This window comes from Arabidopsis lyrata (genome assembly GCF_000004255.2).
Source record: "Arabidopsis lyrata subsp. lyrata unplaced genomic scaffold ARALYscaffold_8, whole genome shotgun sequence".
Taxonomy (NCBI): domain Eukaryota; kingdom Viridiplantae; phylum Streptophyta; class Magnoliopsida; order Brassicales; family Brassicaceae; genus Arabidopsis; species Arabidopsis lyrata.
Genome location: NW_003302548.1, coordinates 20,238,411 through 20,250,875, shown reverse-complemented (window position 1 = coordinate 20,250,875; position 12,465 = coordinate 20,238,411). Strand labels below are relative to the sequence as shown.

At 38.0% G+C, this 12,465-nt stretch overlaps 2 protein-coding genes across 4 annotated transcripts; one reads left to right on the top strand and one right to left on the bottom strand.

Annotated features, from left to right (window-relative positions):
- LOC9300838 (protein MEI2-like 1) lies at positions 1 to 6,269 on the top strand. Of its 2 annotated transcripts, XM_002866417.2 has the most exons (15): positions 1 to 655; positions 1,206 to 1,368; positions 1,530 to 1,764; positions 1,934 to 2,334; positions 2,450 to 2,608; positions 2,707 to 2,823; positions 2,895 to 3,040; positions 3,192 to 3,274; positions 3,368 to 3,760; positions 4,202 to 4,826; positions 4,960 to 5,044; positions 5,154 to 5,222; positions 5,308 to 5,487; positions 5,692 to 5,879; positions 5,986 to 6,269. In XM_002866417.2, exons 2-14 carry the CDS (start codon positions 1,291 to 1,293, stop codon positions 5,830 to 5,832), a joined length of 2,712 nt encoding a protein of 903 aa, XP_002866463.1. In that variant the 5' UTR covers positions 1 to 655; positions 1,206 to 1,290; the 3' UTR covers positions 5,833 to 5,879; positions 5,986 to 6,269. The 2 variants fall into 2 exon arrangements, with proteins under 2 accessions (XP_002866463.1, XP_020871021.1); XM_021015362.1 differs by having other exon boundaries at positions 2 to 655; positions 5,692 to 6,269.
- On the bottom strand, positions 6,101 to 11,834 carry LOC9300837. 2 transcript variants are annotated; one of them, XM_021015360.1, is made up of 13 exons: positions 9,469 to 11,834; positions 9,261 to 9,389; positions 9,012 to 9,164; positions 8,736 to 8,782; positions 8,516 to 8,661; positions 8,331 to 8,425; positions 8,009 to 8,206; positions 7,839 to 7,916; positions 7,710 to 7,782; positions 7,472 to 7,537; positions 7,238 to 7,371; positions 7,053 to 7,145; positions 6,101 to 6,954 (listed from the first exon to the last, which is right to left on the bottom strand). In XM_021015360.1, the coding sequence occupies exons 1-13, from the start codon at positions 11,413 to 11,415 to the stop codon at positions 6,859 to 6,861; spliced, it is 3,255 nt and encodes a 1,084-aa protein (XP_020871019.1). In that variant the 5' UTR covers positions 11,416 to 11,834; the 3' UTR covers positions 6,101 to 6,858. The 2 variants fall into 2 exon arrangements, with proteins under 2 accessions (XP_020871019.1, XP_002864761.1); XM_002864715.2 differs by having other exon boundaries at positions 7,472 to 7,619; positions 7,710 to 7,916; positions 9,469 to 11,833.
- Between the last annotated feature and the right edge of the window lie 631 nt (positions 11,835 to 12,465).

Below are 12,465 nucleotides of genomic sequence, written 5' to 3'. Positions count from 1 at the left end.
CCGTCGAGACTCTCGTGTGAGTCCGTAATTATTTATTCTTTAATTAAAATAATAATAAACTATCGAGTTGTAATCATAATCGAACGATCCAGATTCAACCTCATACAATTACCACTAGATCCATGGTACATGACAACGTAGCAGAGTCCTTCTCTCCTTCTTTTCCCTCTTTTGTTTTTTCCTCTCCCTCTCATTTTTTTTCTAAACCAACTAACCGCAAAAACCAAAAAAACCCAAAAAAAAAAAAAAACTCTTCTCTCTCTCTCTTCTCCGTTTCTCTCTCTGTCGGAGAGAGTGCCGGGATCGCGCGTCGGCGGGAATAGTATCACCGGAAAATCTTAAAAATCATCGCCGGTCACACGAATTATTCGTTGGAAACAACGCGTCGTGAGAGGAGGGGAAATTCGAAAAACAAAAAAAAAAAAATTTGAAAACGCCGATTCACTTTTTTTTTATATAATATATTTTTTTCTTTTTCGGAATTAAATATTCTGTGATGGATGCGATTGGATAGAAGGAAACAAAAAGGAAAGGAGGAAGATAAAAGAGAGCAGACGAATTATTCTCTTCACTTCTCTCTCTCTCTTTCATCTCTGTCTACATCGCTGTGTTTTTTCTTCAAGGATCGTGATACCTGAAGAAGAAGAAGAAGAAGGTAAATATAATAAGGTTTACGAGATCCACTGTTTGTTGAAATTCTGGTTTGAATTTGTTTAAGTTGTTTAAGAGGAAGCATAATTGTGTTTGTTTGTGATTAGGTAAGTTTTTTTTTTTTGGTAGCTGGTGATTAGGGTTTTGATTTTTTTTGGAAATGGTTTAATTCCGTGCCGAATTTGTAAATTAGGTAAGGGTTGGTTCGCTGTTTGATTATAATGAGCTGCACAAGGATCTGCACAAGGATCCGGTATTAGGCGAATTCTATAGTCTTATTGCTTCCGGATATACCTAATCGTCTCTTCCATGTATTTCTATGAGTGCCTCTAGTGGTTGAAGTTGCTAACTTTGTTTTGTCCTTGGGTTTGGCGTAATTGTAGTAGAAATCTTCTGTTTCTCTATTGTGGAGTTTTTTTTGCTTGATCTTTTGGCTTTTACGTGAGTAATTAGAGCCTTTCTATTTGTCATTCGTGCAAGATCTTCCTCGCAATTGACAAGTACATTTTGTTTCTGGCTTTGAATTTCATCACTGTTTTTGTTCATTTTTTCAGGGGAAGTTGTGATATGGTTCGTTGAAATAATATTAGAAGTTTTTCATTCTGGTTTTTTTAGTCAAATTTTGTTGTCATCTGCACGATGCCGTCTGATATTATGGAACAGAGAGGTGTTTCAACACCTTCCCACTTTCATGAAGATATTCATATTACTTCAGAGGTAACTCTTTTTTTTTTTTTTTTTTCACTTGTTTCAGGATTTAAACTGTGTAGCTCTAGAATTGCTTGTACCGTATGTGCCACATATGACATTATCTGCCACTACTTTCTGTGATGTCTAGAACTGTTTTTCTCAACTATACTTGTTTTTTTGTTTGGCAGAGGCAATTTGGGTTTATGAAAACAGACCTGATGCCTGAAAACCAAGGTGGTCGTGATAGACTTTCAAGTATGCCAAAGAGTTCCTGGACACCTGAAAGTTACCAGCTGAGGCCACAATCTAGTTTTTCTGGGTCACACCCCTCTGTTAGCCCTAACGCAAGAAACACTACAAATGGTAGTCAGTGGGAAAGCAGTTTATTTTCCAGCTCAATGTCTGATTTGTTTAGTAGAAAACGTAAGCTTCTGGTTAACCTTTATGATTTTTATTTATTGTGTTAGATTTTTTAATCAGCTTCCTAAATCTACAATCATCTATGTTGAACAAACATTGTTACTTGTGTGCTCTGACGTACGTACTGTACTTTAACTACTTTAGTGTGTCTCCAACTTGCTGTTTTTTGCAGTGCGGCTACAAGGAAGTGATATGCTATCCACTATGTCTGCAAACACAGTTGTTACCCACCGTGAAGAAGAACCGTCTGAATCTTTAGAAGAGATTGAGGCACAAACTATTGGAAATCTTCTCCCAGATGAAGATGATCTTTTTGCGGAAGTGACAGGTGAGGTTGGGCGTAAATCTCGTGCTAATACTGGAGATGATTTGGATGAGTTTGACCTCTTCAGCAGTGTTGGTGGCATGGAACTAGATGGAGATGTTTTTTCTTCTGTGAGTCATAGAAATGGTGAGAGAGGTGGCAATAATTCTTTTGGCGAACTTCATCGTGGGGAAATTCCATCCAGAACACTTTTGGTCGGAAATATCAGTAGCAATATCGAAGACTATGAGCTGAGGGTCATTTTTGAGGTACCTTCTTTCAGCAGCGTTTTTGGTTCCCACAGATTCTTTACTTAGGAAATATATGCTATGTAGACATTTTGGGATTGCTTACTTCGTACTGAGGATACATTTACTTGTTCAGCAATTTGGAGAAATCCAGGCTCTTCATACAGCTTGCAAAAATCGTGGCTTTATCATGGTATCGTTCTATGATATAAGAGCTGCTCAGAATGCGGCGAGAGCACTCCAGAATAAGCTGTTAAGAGGAACAAAACTTGACATTCGTTATTCTATCTCTAAGGTGTTATTCACTGTTCTTAAAGAAGATATTGTCTTTTGCTATATGGATTGCACTTGTGACTTGTGTTGATGTGTGCTTACAATTTTTCTTGCTATCAGGAAAATCCTTTAGAAAAAGATACATGTAAAGGAGCCTTGTTGGTTAATAATCTCGATTCTTCTATTTCGAATCAAGAGCTCAATCGCCTTGTCAAATCATATGGAGAGATCAAAGAGGTTGGTATACTGGGGTTCTCCCTGTACTTAAGTTTTGAGATGGATACTTATTATGTTTCTGTGGTTTGTAGATCCGTAGAACCATGCATGATAACCCACAGATATACATAGAGTTCTTTGACGTTCGAGCTGCTGCAGCTGCTCTTGGTGGACTAAATGGACTTGAGGTTGCCGGGAAGAAGCTTCAACTTGTGCCGACCTGTCCAGAGGGTACAAGGTAGTGATTGGGCTTTTTCCCCTGCTTTATATTCCATTGTGGGCTGTGAACTGATGCTAATGCTAATCAAACTGATTTGAACATGTGATTTGTTGTCAAGTCTTTACATGGACATCTACTGTATTAATGTATCATTCATTATTTTTTTCAGATACACGTCACAGTGTGCTGCACATGACGCTGAAGGGTGTTTACCTAAAACGTCTTATAGTAACACATCATCGGGACACATAGGTATGCCTTCGCATTTATGGTTTATAATTCTTTTTCTTCAATCTTTTGTCATCTTGGGACACAAATCATTGCAGTTAAATATCTCTGTTTCAGGTAGACATTTCCCAGGAATGATGTCTTCAACCTCCAATGATGGTGGATCTATGCGGGTTATACATAATTCTGTCGGATCACCTGTGAATTCCTTCATTGAACGGCATCGGAGTCTCAGCATTCCTATTGGATTCCCACCCTCAGCAAACGCCATCTCAGCCAGCAAGCCTGTAGGACTTCAGGAGCATGGCCACCATTTTGATAATTCAAATATGGGGATCCAAAGCATGCCAAATCTCCATCCTCATTCTTTTTCAGATTACGTGGACAACTTTGCAAATGGTAGTCCATATAAGTCCTCTGCATTTTCTGAAATGGTCAATGATGGCTCAAAAGCAAATGAAAGCTTTATGATACATAATGTTCGTGGAGTGGATGGCTTTAGTGGAGGGGGTAAGTTCTCTATCTTTAATGTGATACACTGATACTGTCTTGATAATCTCTGGTGTAGTACATTATTAGATCACAATCTTTAAGTTAAGACATTAAAATGGTCCTTACAATTTTAGTAGACTGTGAAATACTACAGCAATGCAACATTAGGTACTGTTGTCTGAATAGACAACTTGTTTACAACTGTTTTTTTTTCTTGGTGTAAAACTTGCCATTCTGGGGAAAATTGTATTAGCATTATGTTCTTAATGTCAGCTATCTAAACGGATTAGGGCGGTGTTGTACCGGGGTTTGAAAAAGAGAAGGGGCTGAACCTAATTGGTTTATATTAACATTGCTAATAAAATCTGATATGGAAGATTGTGTTGAAGTTTTTCTTTCAACTGCCATATGAAATATTCTCTTTCCTCACTTTTCGCTGTTGTGATCTTTTGACTGTAGGTATAGGATCTCCCATGCATCAAAGCTCCCGCCGCCCTAACCTTAATTTATGGAGCAGCTCTAACACTCAGCAACAGAATCCGTCAAGTGGTATGATGTGGCCTAACTCGCCATCTCACATCAACAGCATTCCTACTCAGCGCCCACCTGTTACTGTATTCTCTAGAGCACCTCCTATAATGGTGAATATGGCATCTTCTCCTGTGCATCACCACATTGGATCTGCGCCGGTATTAAACTCGCCTTTCTGGGATAGAAGACAAGCCTATGTAGCTGAATCTCTAGAATCATCTGGCTTCCATATAGGTTCTTCACCCTCACATCCAATGGACATTGGTTCTCATAAGACTTTCTCTGTTGGTGGGAATCGCATGGATGTAACTTCCCAAAATGCTGTACTGCGATCTCCTCAACAGTTGTCTCATCTCTTTCCTGGAAGGAGTCCAATGGGTTCGATGCCAGGGTCGTTCGACTCGCCAAATGAAAGATATAGGAATCTCTCTCACCGTAGAAGCGAATCTAGTTCTAGCAATGCTGACAAGAAACTGTATGAGCTTGACGTTGACCGTATATTACGTGGGGATGACAGGAGGACAACGTTGATGATTAAAAACATTCCTAACAAGTAAGTGAACTCAGTGTTTCTCTTTTATTCCTTGTTTATATCTTCTGCAACTATTTTTAGATTGCGTCTTTAGTTAAAATGTATTCTGTTTTCATCTTTGACTTTCCTTTTTTTTAATCCTGCTATGGTTTAGGTACACTTCTAAGATGCTTCTATCTGCTATTGACGAGCACTGTAAAGGAACTTATGATTTCCTTTATTTGCCAATTGACTTCAAGGCAAGCAGGCGTCCTACCTTTTTATATAAGAAAGTCTTATTAAGCAGACACGTAGAGCTTTTGGTATTTTGCATTATTGATCTAATCTAATCTTACCCTCTCATTTCAGAACAAATGCAATGTGGGATATGCTTTCATCAATCTTATTGAACCTGAAAAGATTGTCCCATTTTTTAAGGTACAGTCTTGTATTGCTGCTTTTTCCTATTGCTTTTGGCCTTTTGGAGAGCACTGGTAAAAAAACTCTAAAAAAAACTTCACAGGCATTTAATGGGAAAAAGTGGGAAAAGTTCAATAGCGAGAAGGTGGCAACGCTTACGTATGCTCGTATCCAAGGGAAAACAGCTCTTATTGCCCATTTCCAGAATTCAAGCTTAATGAACGAAGACAAACGTTGCAGACCTATTCTCTTCCACACTGACGGTCCAAATGCTGGTGATCAGGTAAACATTAATAAAGCTTCATACAATTTCGTCTTGTTTGGTTCCCATTATCTCTTTTTATATCCATATCCACTTCCTTCACTTCAAGTGTGATTTCATTATTATATCATAAGATCTGGTGATGCTCAGTTGTAGATAGAGAGGGCCGTAGTTAGTGAGTAAAAGAAGATTCATGTGATATCCTTTGTTGTTATATCACTACAGGAACCATTTCCAATGGGAAGCAACATACGGTCAAGACCAGGAAAGCCACGAAGCAGTAGCATTGATAACTACAACAGCTTTAGCATCTCTTCCGTTTCTGAAAACCGGGAAGAACCTCCTAATGGAACTGATCCGTTCTAACTAATGAGCAAAACGAAACAAAAAGGAGACCTGAAGATAACAAGAAGGTTAAATATATATATAAAGTATTATTATTATATGATATCATCCACACACCCTAGAGTTCTGTAAATCGGGGGTCTTAGATTTACCCTGACAAAACTCATTTTGCAGTGAAGAAATTTTTTGGAGAGATGAAAAACTTTGTTGACGACAAACCTTTTACCCAGGTTGTTGTTGCTTCACCAGTTTTGTTGTATTATCAAAATCCCCTGAGAAATATTGCAGGTTTTTTTTTTTTTTTTTTTTTGGGTTTTTGGGTTTACATTCAAGGATTTTTGGTTCTTGCTATCAATGTATAACAGCCTTGGATTACACTCAGCTTCTCTGCTGGCTTTTTGTGGCCATTCCATGTTGTATGCTTCTTTCATTTGGATATATAAAATATTATTTTTTCACCTAATTTTTATCTGAAGCTGTTGAATTTTACGAATGGCACTGACCAATATCATCCCTGGGTTTCATTGAGTATATCTTACAAAAGTACTTAGTACATGGTTTCCAGTGATTTCCACTAGACAGAGTTTGGTAATATATGATACGACATGGAGAAACCTATATTTTATACTGAAGTTTCTTAACAAAATTTTTATTCAAAGCTCTGTTATAACGTTTGGTGCTGTTAGAGGAAGTTCATACGATACAAGAGCCAAAAATCATCTGATGCGAGAGATGTGGCAGCCCCAAGACGACTTCTTCTCAAGAGACATCATCAACAACAAGAATAAGAACAACTCTAAAATAATCCATGTCGATTTTTAGGAGAGATGATGGAGAGACAAGTTAAGAAGGAGAAAAACAAAAGTGACTTTCTGTAGCAAATTTTTTTGTTTGTTTTGTTTTTGTCTGCACCTATATATGTAAATCCCGTTTTGCTTCTTGTGTATATAACCCTCCCTGAGAGATCACAACTTCTGATTTGGAACATGTCACTATTTTTACATCAATGCTGGATTTCTCCACATTTTGATACAATACTGTCACTTTTTAGGTCATCAATCGGACAGCTTCATAAATCAGAATCTCCGGCCGAACCTTCCTTTCTCCACAGAATCTGACCACACTCTTCCAGTTACCAACATCCTATGCCATCACAAATCACAACACATATAAATCATTCTGGCCTATCTAAGTGTACTATTTTCAACTCATGGAAGGAAAAATCAGCTGTTTCTTCTCACCTCTCCTGCTAAACACTCACGTCTGAGATTGACCCACCGATTCTTTTCATAAGCTAAGCATATGTGTTCTTCCTCTCCTTCACCACAACCAACCTGCGTCACATCCCAGATATTCTGACATTGTAACAAAGAAATACAGAAGAACAATAGCACAAACATATATGACCCTATTTCAGATTTTTTACCATTGACACAAGCCGGTAGTTAGTGTTTGGTTCTACGCCTTCTTCGTACAGCCTGCTGATATCTATCTCCCAGTCCAAAGCCTTTGTTGTTTCTGATATTTGTTTCTCAGTTTCACTCTTCTCCCATTCCAACACTGATATTGCAAACCCGAAAAATACCAACATTACTTTATGATTAAGCATAAATATGAAATTGAGTACAAAAGATAACAATCATGGGGGGTCAAAACTTACCAATGGTGAAGATAGGCGGGCATCTACGTATAATGTGATGAACATAGCTTTTCTTACCACAACATCCTGTTTTATTGTCACATAACATTTTATATCCCATGCGGATCAACTTAAGGATATCCACAAACTTTATATTCCCAAAAGCACACTGCATATATTCAAGCACAGAACAACTTTATCAGGGGAAGTACCTGCAGTTTCTGTAGGAAAGAAAAAGAGGATAATAAATGAAACATACCTTCAGTTCTCTGATCGAATCTGCAGCCATTACAATGCCATAACAACTTTGCACTGGAATATTTGTAATCCTTCTGCATTTTCTACAACTCATTCTTTTATTATCCGCCAATGTAAACAGGCGAGTTACCAAGCTTTCTCTTTCTGGAATTTTCCAGCAACGCCAAAAATTAAGGACGGCTACAACTACCTTAGCAGCATCACTCGACTGCAAAGAGTAAAAAATAGAATGACAATTAAGCTTATTGACAAGAACATTTAATAATATAATGCTCAGAAGCATATCTTCTCCACACGAACCATGGAAAGAAATTCTTCTTGGGAAGTCAGTAAGTCGCTTAGGAGGCAACTGTAGACTCCTTCATTTCGTATCACTTCTGAAACAAAAGCAGCAAATAAATTTTGTAGTGCAGAAGGAACTTGTTCTTCCCCGTGGTCTTGAAATGGTTGCCTATTCTTCATCAAATCTTCTTTGAAAATCTTAATATTCAAGAGGGCCTGCGATACAACATGTTTTTCTGAGTTTATCAAAGAGAATGAGGAAGTAAAGAGATATGGAATGAACTAATCAAAAGACAAGAGTTTAGGTATTGAATCTTGTTTTGGTTGGTAACTGTTTCACCTTCAGCGTCATGTCCAGAGCTGAATTGTATCTGGTTGTAACTTCTCCAGCAGCTGGCTCCAAATGTTCTGACAGTGAATCTTGTCTATGCATATCTTGAAAATGGTCAATGAATGAAATAAGAATTATGCATCTCACAAGAAAATAATTCAAACTATTGCTCAAATTGAGAAGCTTTTAACAACCAGGCTCATCTTCAGTAGCTTCCTCTTTAATTTCAGTTCTGGATAAAATTTCCAATCTACCCGTCTCACTTGCAAGAGCATCTTCTGGTTCCATAGAATCTTCTTCAACCGTTCTTAGTGATGGAGATGTACTCTCCGGTTCAAGGCTGATAGAAGGTTTTGGTCAGAGAAAACCCGAAAACAATTTATGACATACAAAAATGACCATTGAGGCACTTACTGTTCAACAGTCTTATCAAGGGTACTAGGATTGCTCGTTGAAGTTTTCTGTTGGGCCAAGAAGATCAATCAATCTTACAAGTATTATATACACAAACCATGGAATTCTACAAGTAAGGAAACGATATCTACATAGAAGATATGATATCCCTATAAGATAGGAAGACGTTATTGACTTGTTCAAAGAACCAACACCGGTATTACTTATTGTTTAACCGATATATCTTATATAAAGTATTTGCAGAGAAGCAAATAGAGAATTTAGAACTTCAAAAACCTTTTTGCTTTTATCTCTCTTCTTCTTTGATGGTGGCTTCTCCTTTGGTTGTGGCTTCTCCTTTGATTGTTGCTTCTCCTTCTCCAACTCGTTTAAAAGATTTGCTTCTGCTGCATCTGACTTGGCTTTGGATTCCATATTCACAATTTCATTCTAGATGAGAAGAGACAAAATAACATATAAGAAACAATTCAAACGCAAAACTACACGATAATGAAATCTCTCTGTATATAAGAGTTTCAAACCAACCAGCAAGAAAGGTTTCAGAACATGAAGGATATAAGTGCGGTTGTCAAAAGCAGAAAGCCTTGAGAGGTTGTTTAGCAAACTTATCCTTGAATTATCAATCAGCAAGATCTTTGTATCAATTAAAAGAACCTGCAAGTCATGTAGATGATTTTAGATGGACAATTTCATGTTATTCTGTTGTTAATGAATATTAAAGTCATGGATGAACCTTTTGGGTGACCTCTGATCTCAGAAGGTCTATGGCCTGCAACACTTTATCGTCACTGAGACTTTTGTGTTCACGTATAAGATTCAAGCAATCTTCTAAATCGGGGAAATCAAATGTTGGAAGCAATGCTCCTTCGAAAACATCTCGTACGGCACACACGAATAATTTTGTAGTAAGGGAATTTTTGGGGACTCTCTCTTCACACATATGGCATAGAAGAGATGCATATCTGCTCCATTGATCTTCCGGCAGATTCCTTCTCCTTTCATCTTCACTCATACACGTGTTCTCGACAACAGTAAGAGCTGCATCATAGTCCAAGAGCAGCACTTTCTTTGCATATTTGGTTCCCAGAGTCCTACATGTGAACTGAGCAGCTTTCAGAACAGCCATCCAGATACCAAAATTGTGTTCCCTGACAGGTCTGGGAAAGGTTTTGTCTACTGAACTATAGTCAGTTAACCAGGATATGATATCATCTCCATGAACTTGTGCCTTGGCGTAGTGAACACTGGGATCAAAAACATTGATCGTCCCTTCATCATTGAATGGAACATCATTGATTGTCAGCAGTTTTTTATCTAGAAGCAGAAACGAAAACTGAGGGTCAACGTCGATCTTTACTTTGACTTGAATACGATCTAAGACACTGTCTACTGCTGTGCAAACCAGATCTGTACCATCATTCCTTTTACACTTGATGGTTTTTAGAAAGTCTAGGATTTGATTGAGTTCATGACATTCCAGAAAACAGATACTCTGAGGTGTTTCCGATAGGTGAGAATCGATAAGCCCTTGTTTGGAAACTTCAAGTTTTCCAAGATACTTAACTGGAAAATGCATCACCCAGTCTCGCATGCTACCGGAGAGAATTTTAAGCTCGCAAAAAGAGACAAGGAGCAATTTGATTTCCTTGAGTAACTGCTTGCGCTCTTCATCCACAGCTAAAGGCCATTCTTTGGACCATCCAGTCTTAGCTTTAGATGCAAACGCTTTAACATCTGTGAGCTGATTCTTGATCATTTCAACGGCAGCTACTGCATCCACTGGTTCCCAATCTCCAACCGATATCTTACGAACCCAGTCTTTTCCTATCCTCTTGACTATATCCTTTTCTGAAGAAGGTTTAAAATCTGCATCGTGTTCTTGTTCAAAGTGATTCCTACATTCTTCAGCACTAGAGCACTTCTTCGAACATTTAGTTCTACACATCCAGAATGTCCATTTTCTGTCATTCTTGGCAGAAGCGAGAACTTGCTCCAAAGCGTCTTGTGCGTTTCTTTTATGTACTCCCCCGACGAAACTTATAAGCTTTGCAATGCTTACCTTCAGAAAGTCCCTTTTGATCTTAACATCCAATCCCACCCAATACGACCTCAACCGCTTAAACTCATCCTTAGACGGCTCTGGACTTTCCTTTGACTCCCGAACTTTTGGCTCAGGTATTGGTAAAGGAGAAGTCTTGGAAGCAGCGATCTTGAACTCTGCAGCTTCGATAAAACCCTCCAGTTCTTTCTTTTTTTGGGTTACTAGCGTTCGGAAACCCATTGGAGTAGCAGAACTCAGTTTATTTGCTTTAGTTTCAGCTAAAGCCTCTTTTGCTTTCTTCACGCATTTCTTGTAATGTGACACTGACCCAAGGTTTTTGGCCAACATGCAGAGTGATTGTGCACAAAGTTCTGATACCTTCACATGTTGCGAAAAGCATGCAACACAACCCAGCAAGTATGCAATTTCCATGTCACGGACCCCTGATTTTTCAGCTAGTTCTAAGAAAACATTACCTTGATCGACATGAAGAAGCCATGAGTCATTGGCTTTCCAATGGATTGAAAGCACATCTTCAAGTATCTCCAAGGCCTTGATGTGATTTCCTTTAGCGATGAGCTCTTCAGCGTCTTTGTAGAGTTTGTTCGCCGAAAAGTCCTTCAGGAAAGAATACTCCATAGTAACGATTCTTCAAGATTCTTGCGCTTTCTTGCTCTCCAAGGTTTTTTTTCGTTTTATGATCCAGAGAGATTTGTGAGAGTAGAGGCGGGAACAATCAACGAATATAACCGAAGAAGAGGCTGGCTTTTTTATCACGTGAGAGCCACGTGACACAAGGCTTGATAGAAAAAACAAACAGAGACCCACAATTTTGAGCATTGGGGAATTTTGTCGAACACCTTATGTGCATTATCCGTATGGGATTTTCTCGGAATAAAAAAATAACAAAAAAAAAATCCAAAAATTGTGTGAATCTTCGAATCTGGGTTAAGAATTAAATGTGGAATGGGCTTCATGTTGATGATGAACAGAATTCGTGAAAATGTTTGGACTTGAAGAAGGATAAAAAATTGGTAGAGACGACACCAGAAAATTCGATATATTTTTCTTTTTACAAAAGATGTTGAAAAACAATAATAACTCACAAATCAATCAGCACAAGAGACTGACACGTGTTTACTCTGTTTTCTGTTTTTTTTTTGTTTATTCTGTTTTATGTTGTATATTATGCTTAAAGAAATAATTTTATTACAGTTTAACAAGCAAATCTTTCAACAAATTTCTAAAAAGTTACTATTACATTCAAATTTTATAATTCACCTATCCATCTCTTGCAAACAGAAAAAATGAGTATAATATATTAATGTTTTGCTGGCAAAAATGACACAGCCTTTGCAAAATGTAACCTGATAAAACCCTTGTTCAAAATATGGCTAGGCGTTAGTCGGGCGGTGAGTACGGGCCTAGCGATTAATCGGAAATCGGAATTAAATCGGGGATTAATCGGGGATTAATTTTTAGTATTTTTATCGACATATATGTATATAAACTAAATATTGGAATATAACTTAAAGAATGACTTGGTCCAGTGGTTTGTTGCGTGTAGGAATCCTAAAGAACCGGGGTTCGAACACCGCATCTGTTTGTTTTTGCTCTTTTTTTTTTCTGGTTTACTGAAATGACAAAAATGTCCTCGTCTTCTTCATCATTCTCCGCGACTTCAAACCC

Excerpts from the sequence above, each read along its gene's own strand:
- LOC9300838 (XM_002866417.2), top strand. The coding sequence starts at position 1,291 with ATGCCGTCTGATATTATGGAACAGAGAGGTGTTTCAACACCTTCCCAC. Across the intron at positions 2,824-2,894 it reads CATATGGAGAGATCAAAGAG|ATCCGTAGAACCATGCATGA; the intron begins GTTGGTATACTG and ends TGTGGTTTGTAG. Across the intron at positions 5,045-5,153 it reads ATTTGCCAATTGACTTCAAG|AACAAATGCAATGTGGGATA; the intron begins GCAAGCAGGCGT and ends CTCTCATTTCAG.
- LOC9300837 (XM_002864715.2), bottom strand. The coding sequence starts at position 11,415 with ATGGAGTATTCTTTCCTGAAGGACTTTTCGGCGAACAAACTCTACAAA. Across the intron at positions 8,783-9,011 it reads AGAGAGATAAAAGCAAAAAG|AAAACTTCAACGAGCAATCC; the intron begins GTTTTTGAAGTT and ends TTGGCCCAACAG. Across the intron at positions 7,372-7,471 it reads CCCGCCTATCTTCACCATTG|TGTTGGAATGGGAGAAGAGT; the intron begins GTAAGTTTTGAC and ends TTGCAATATCAG.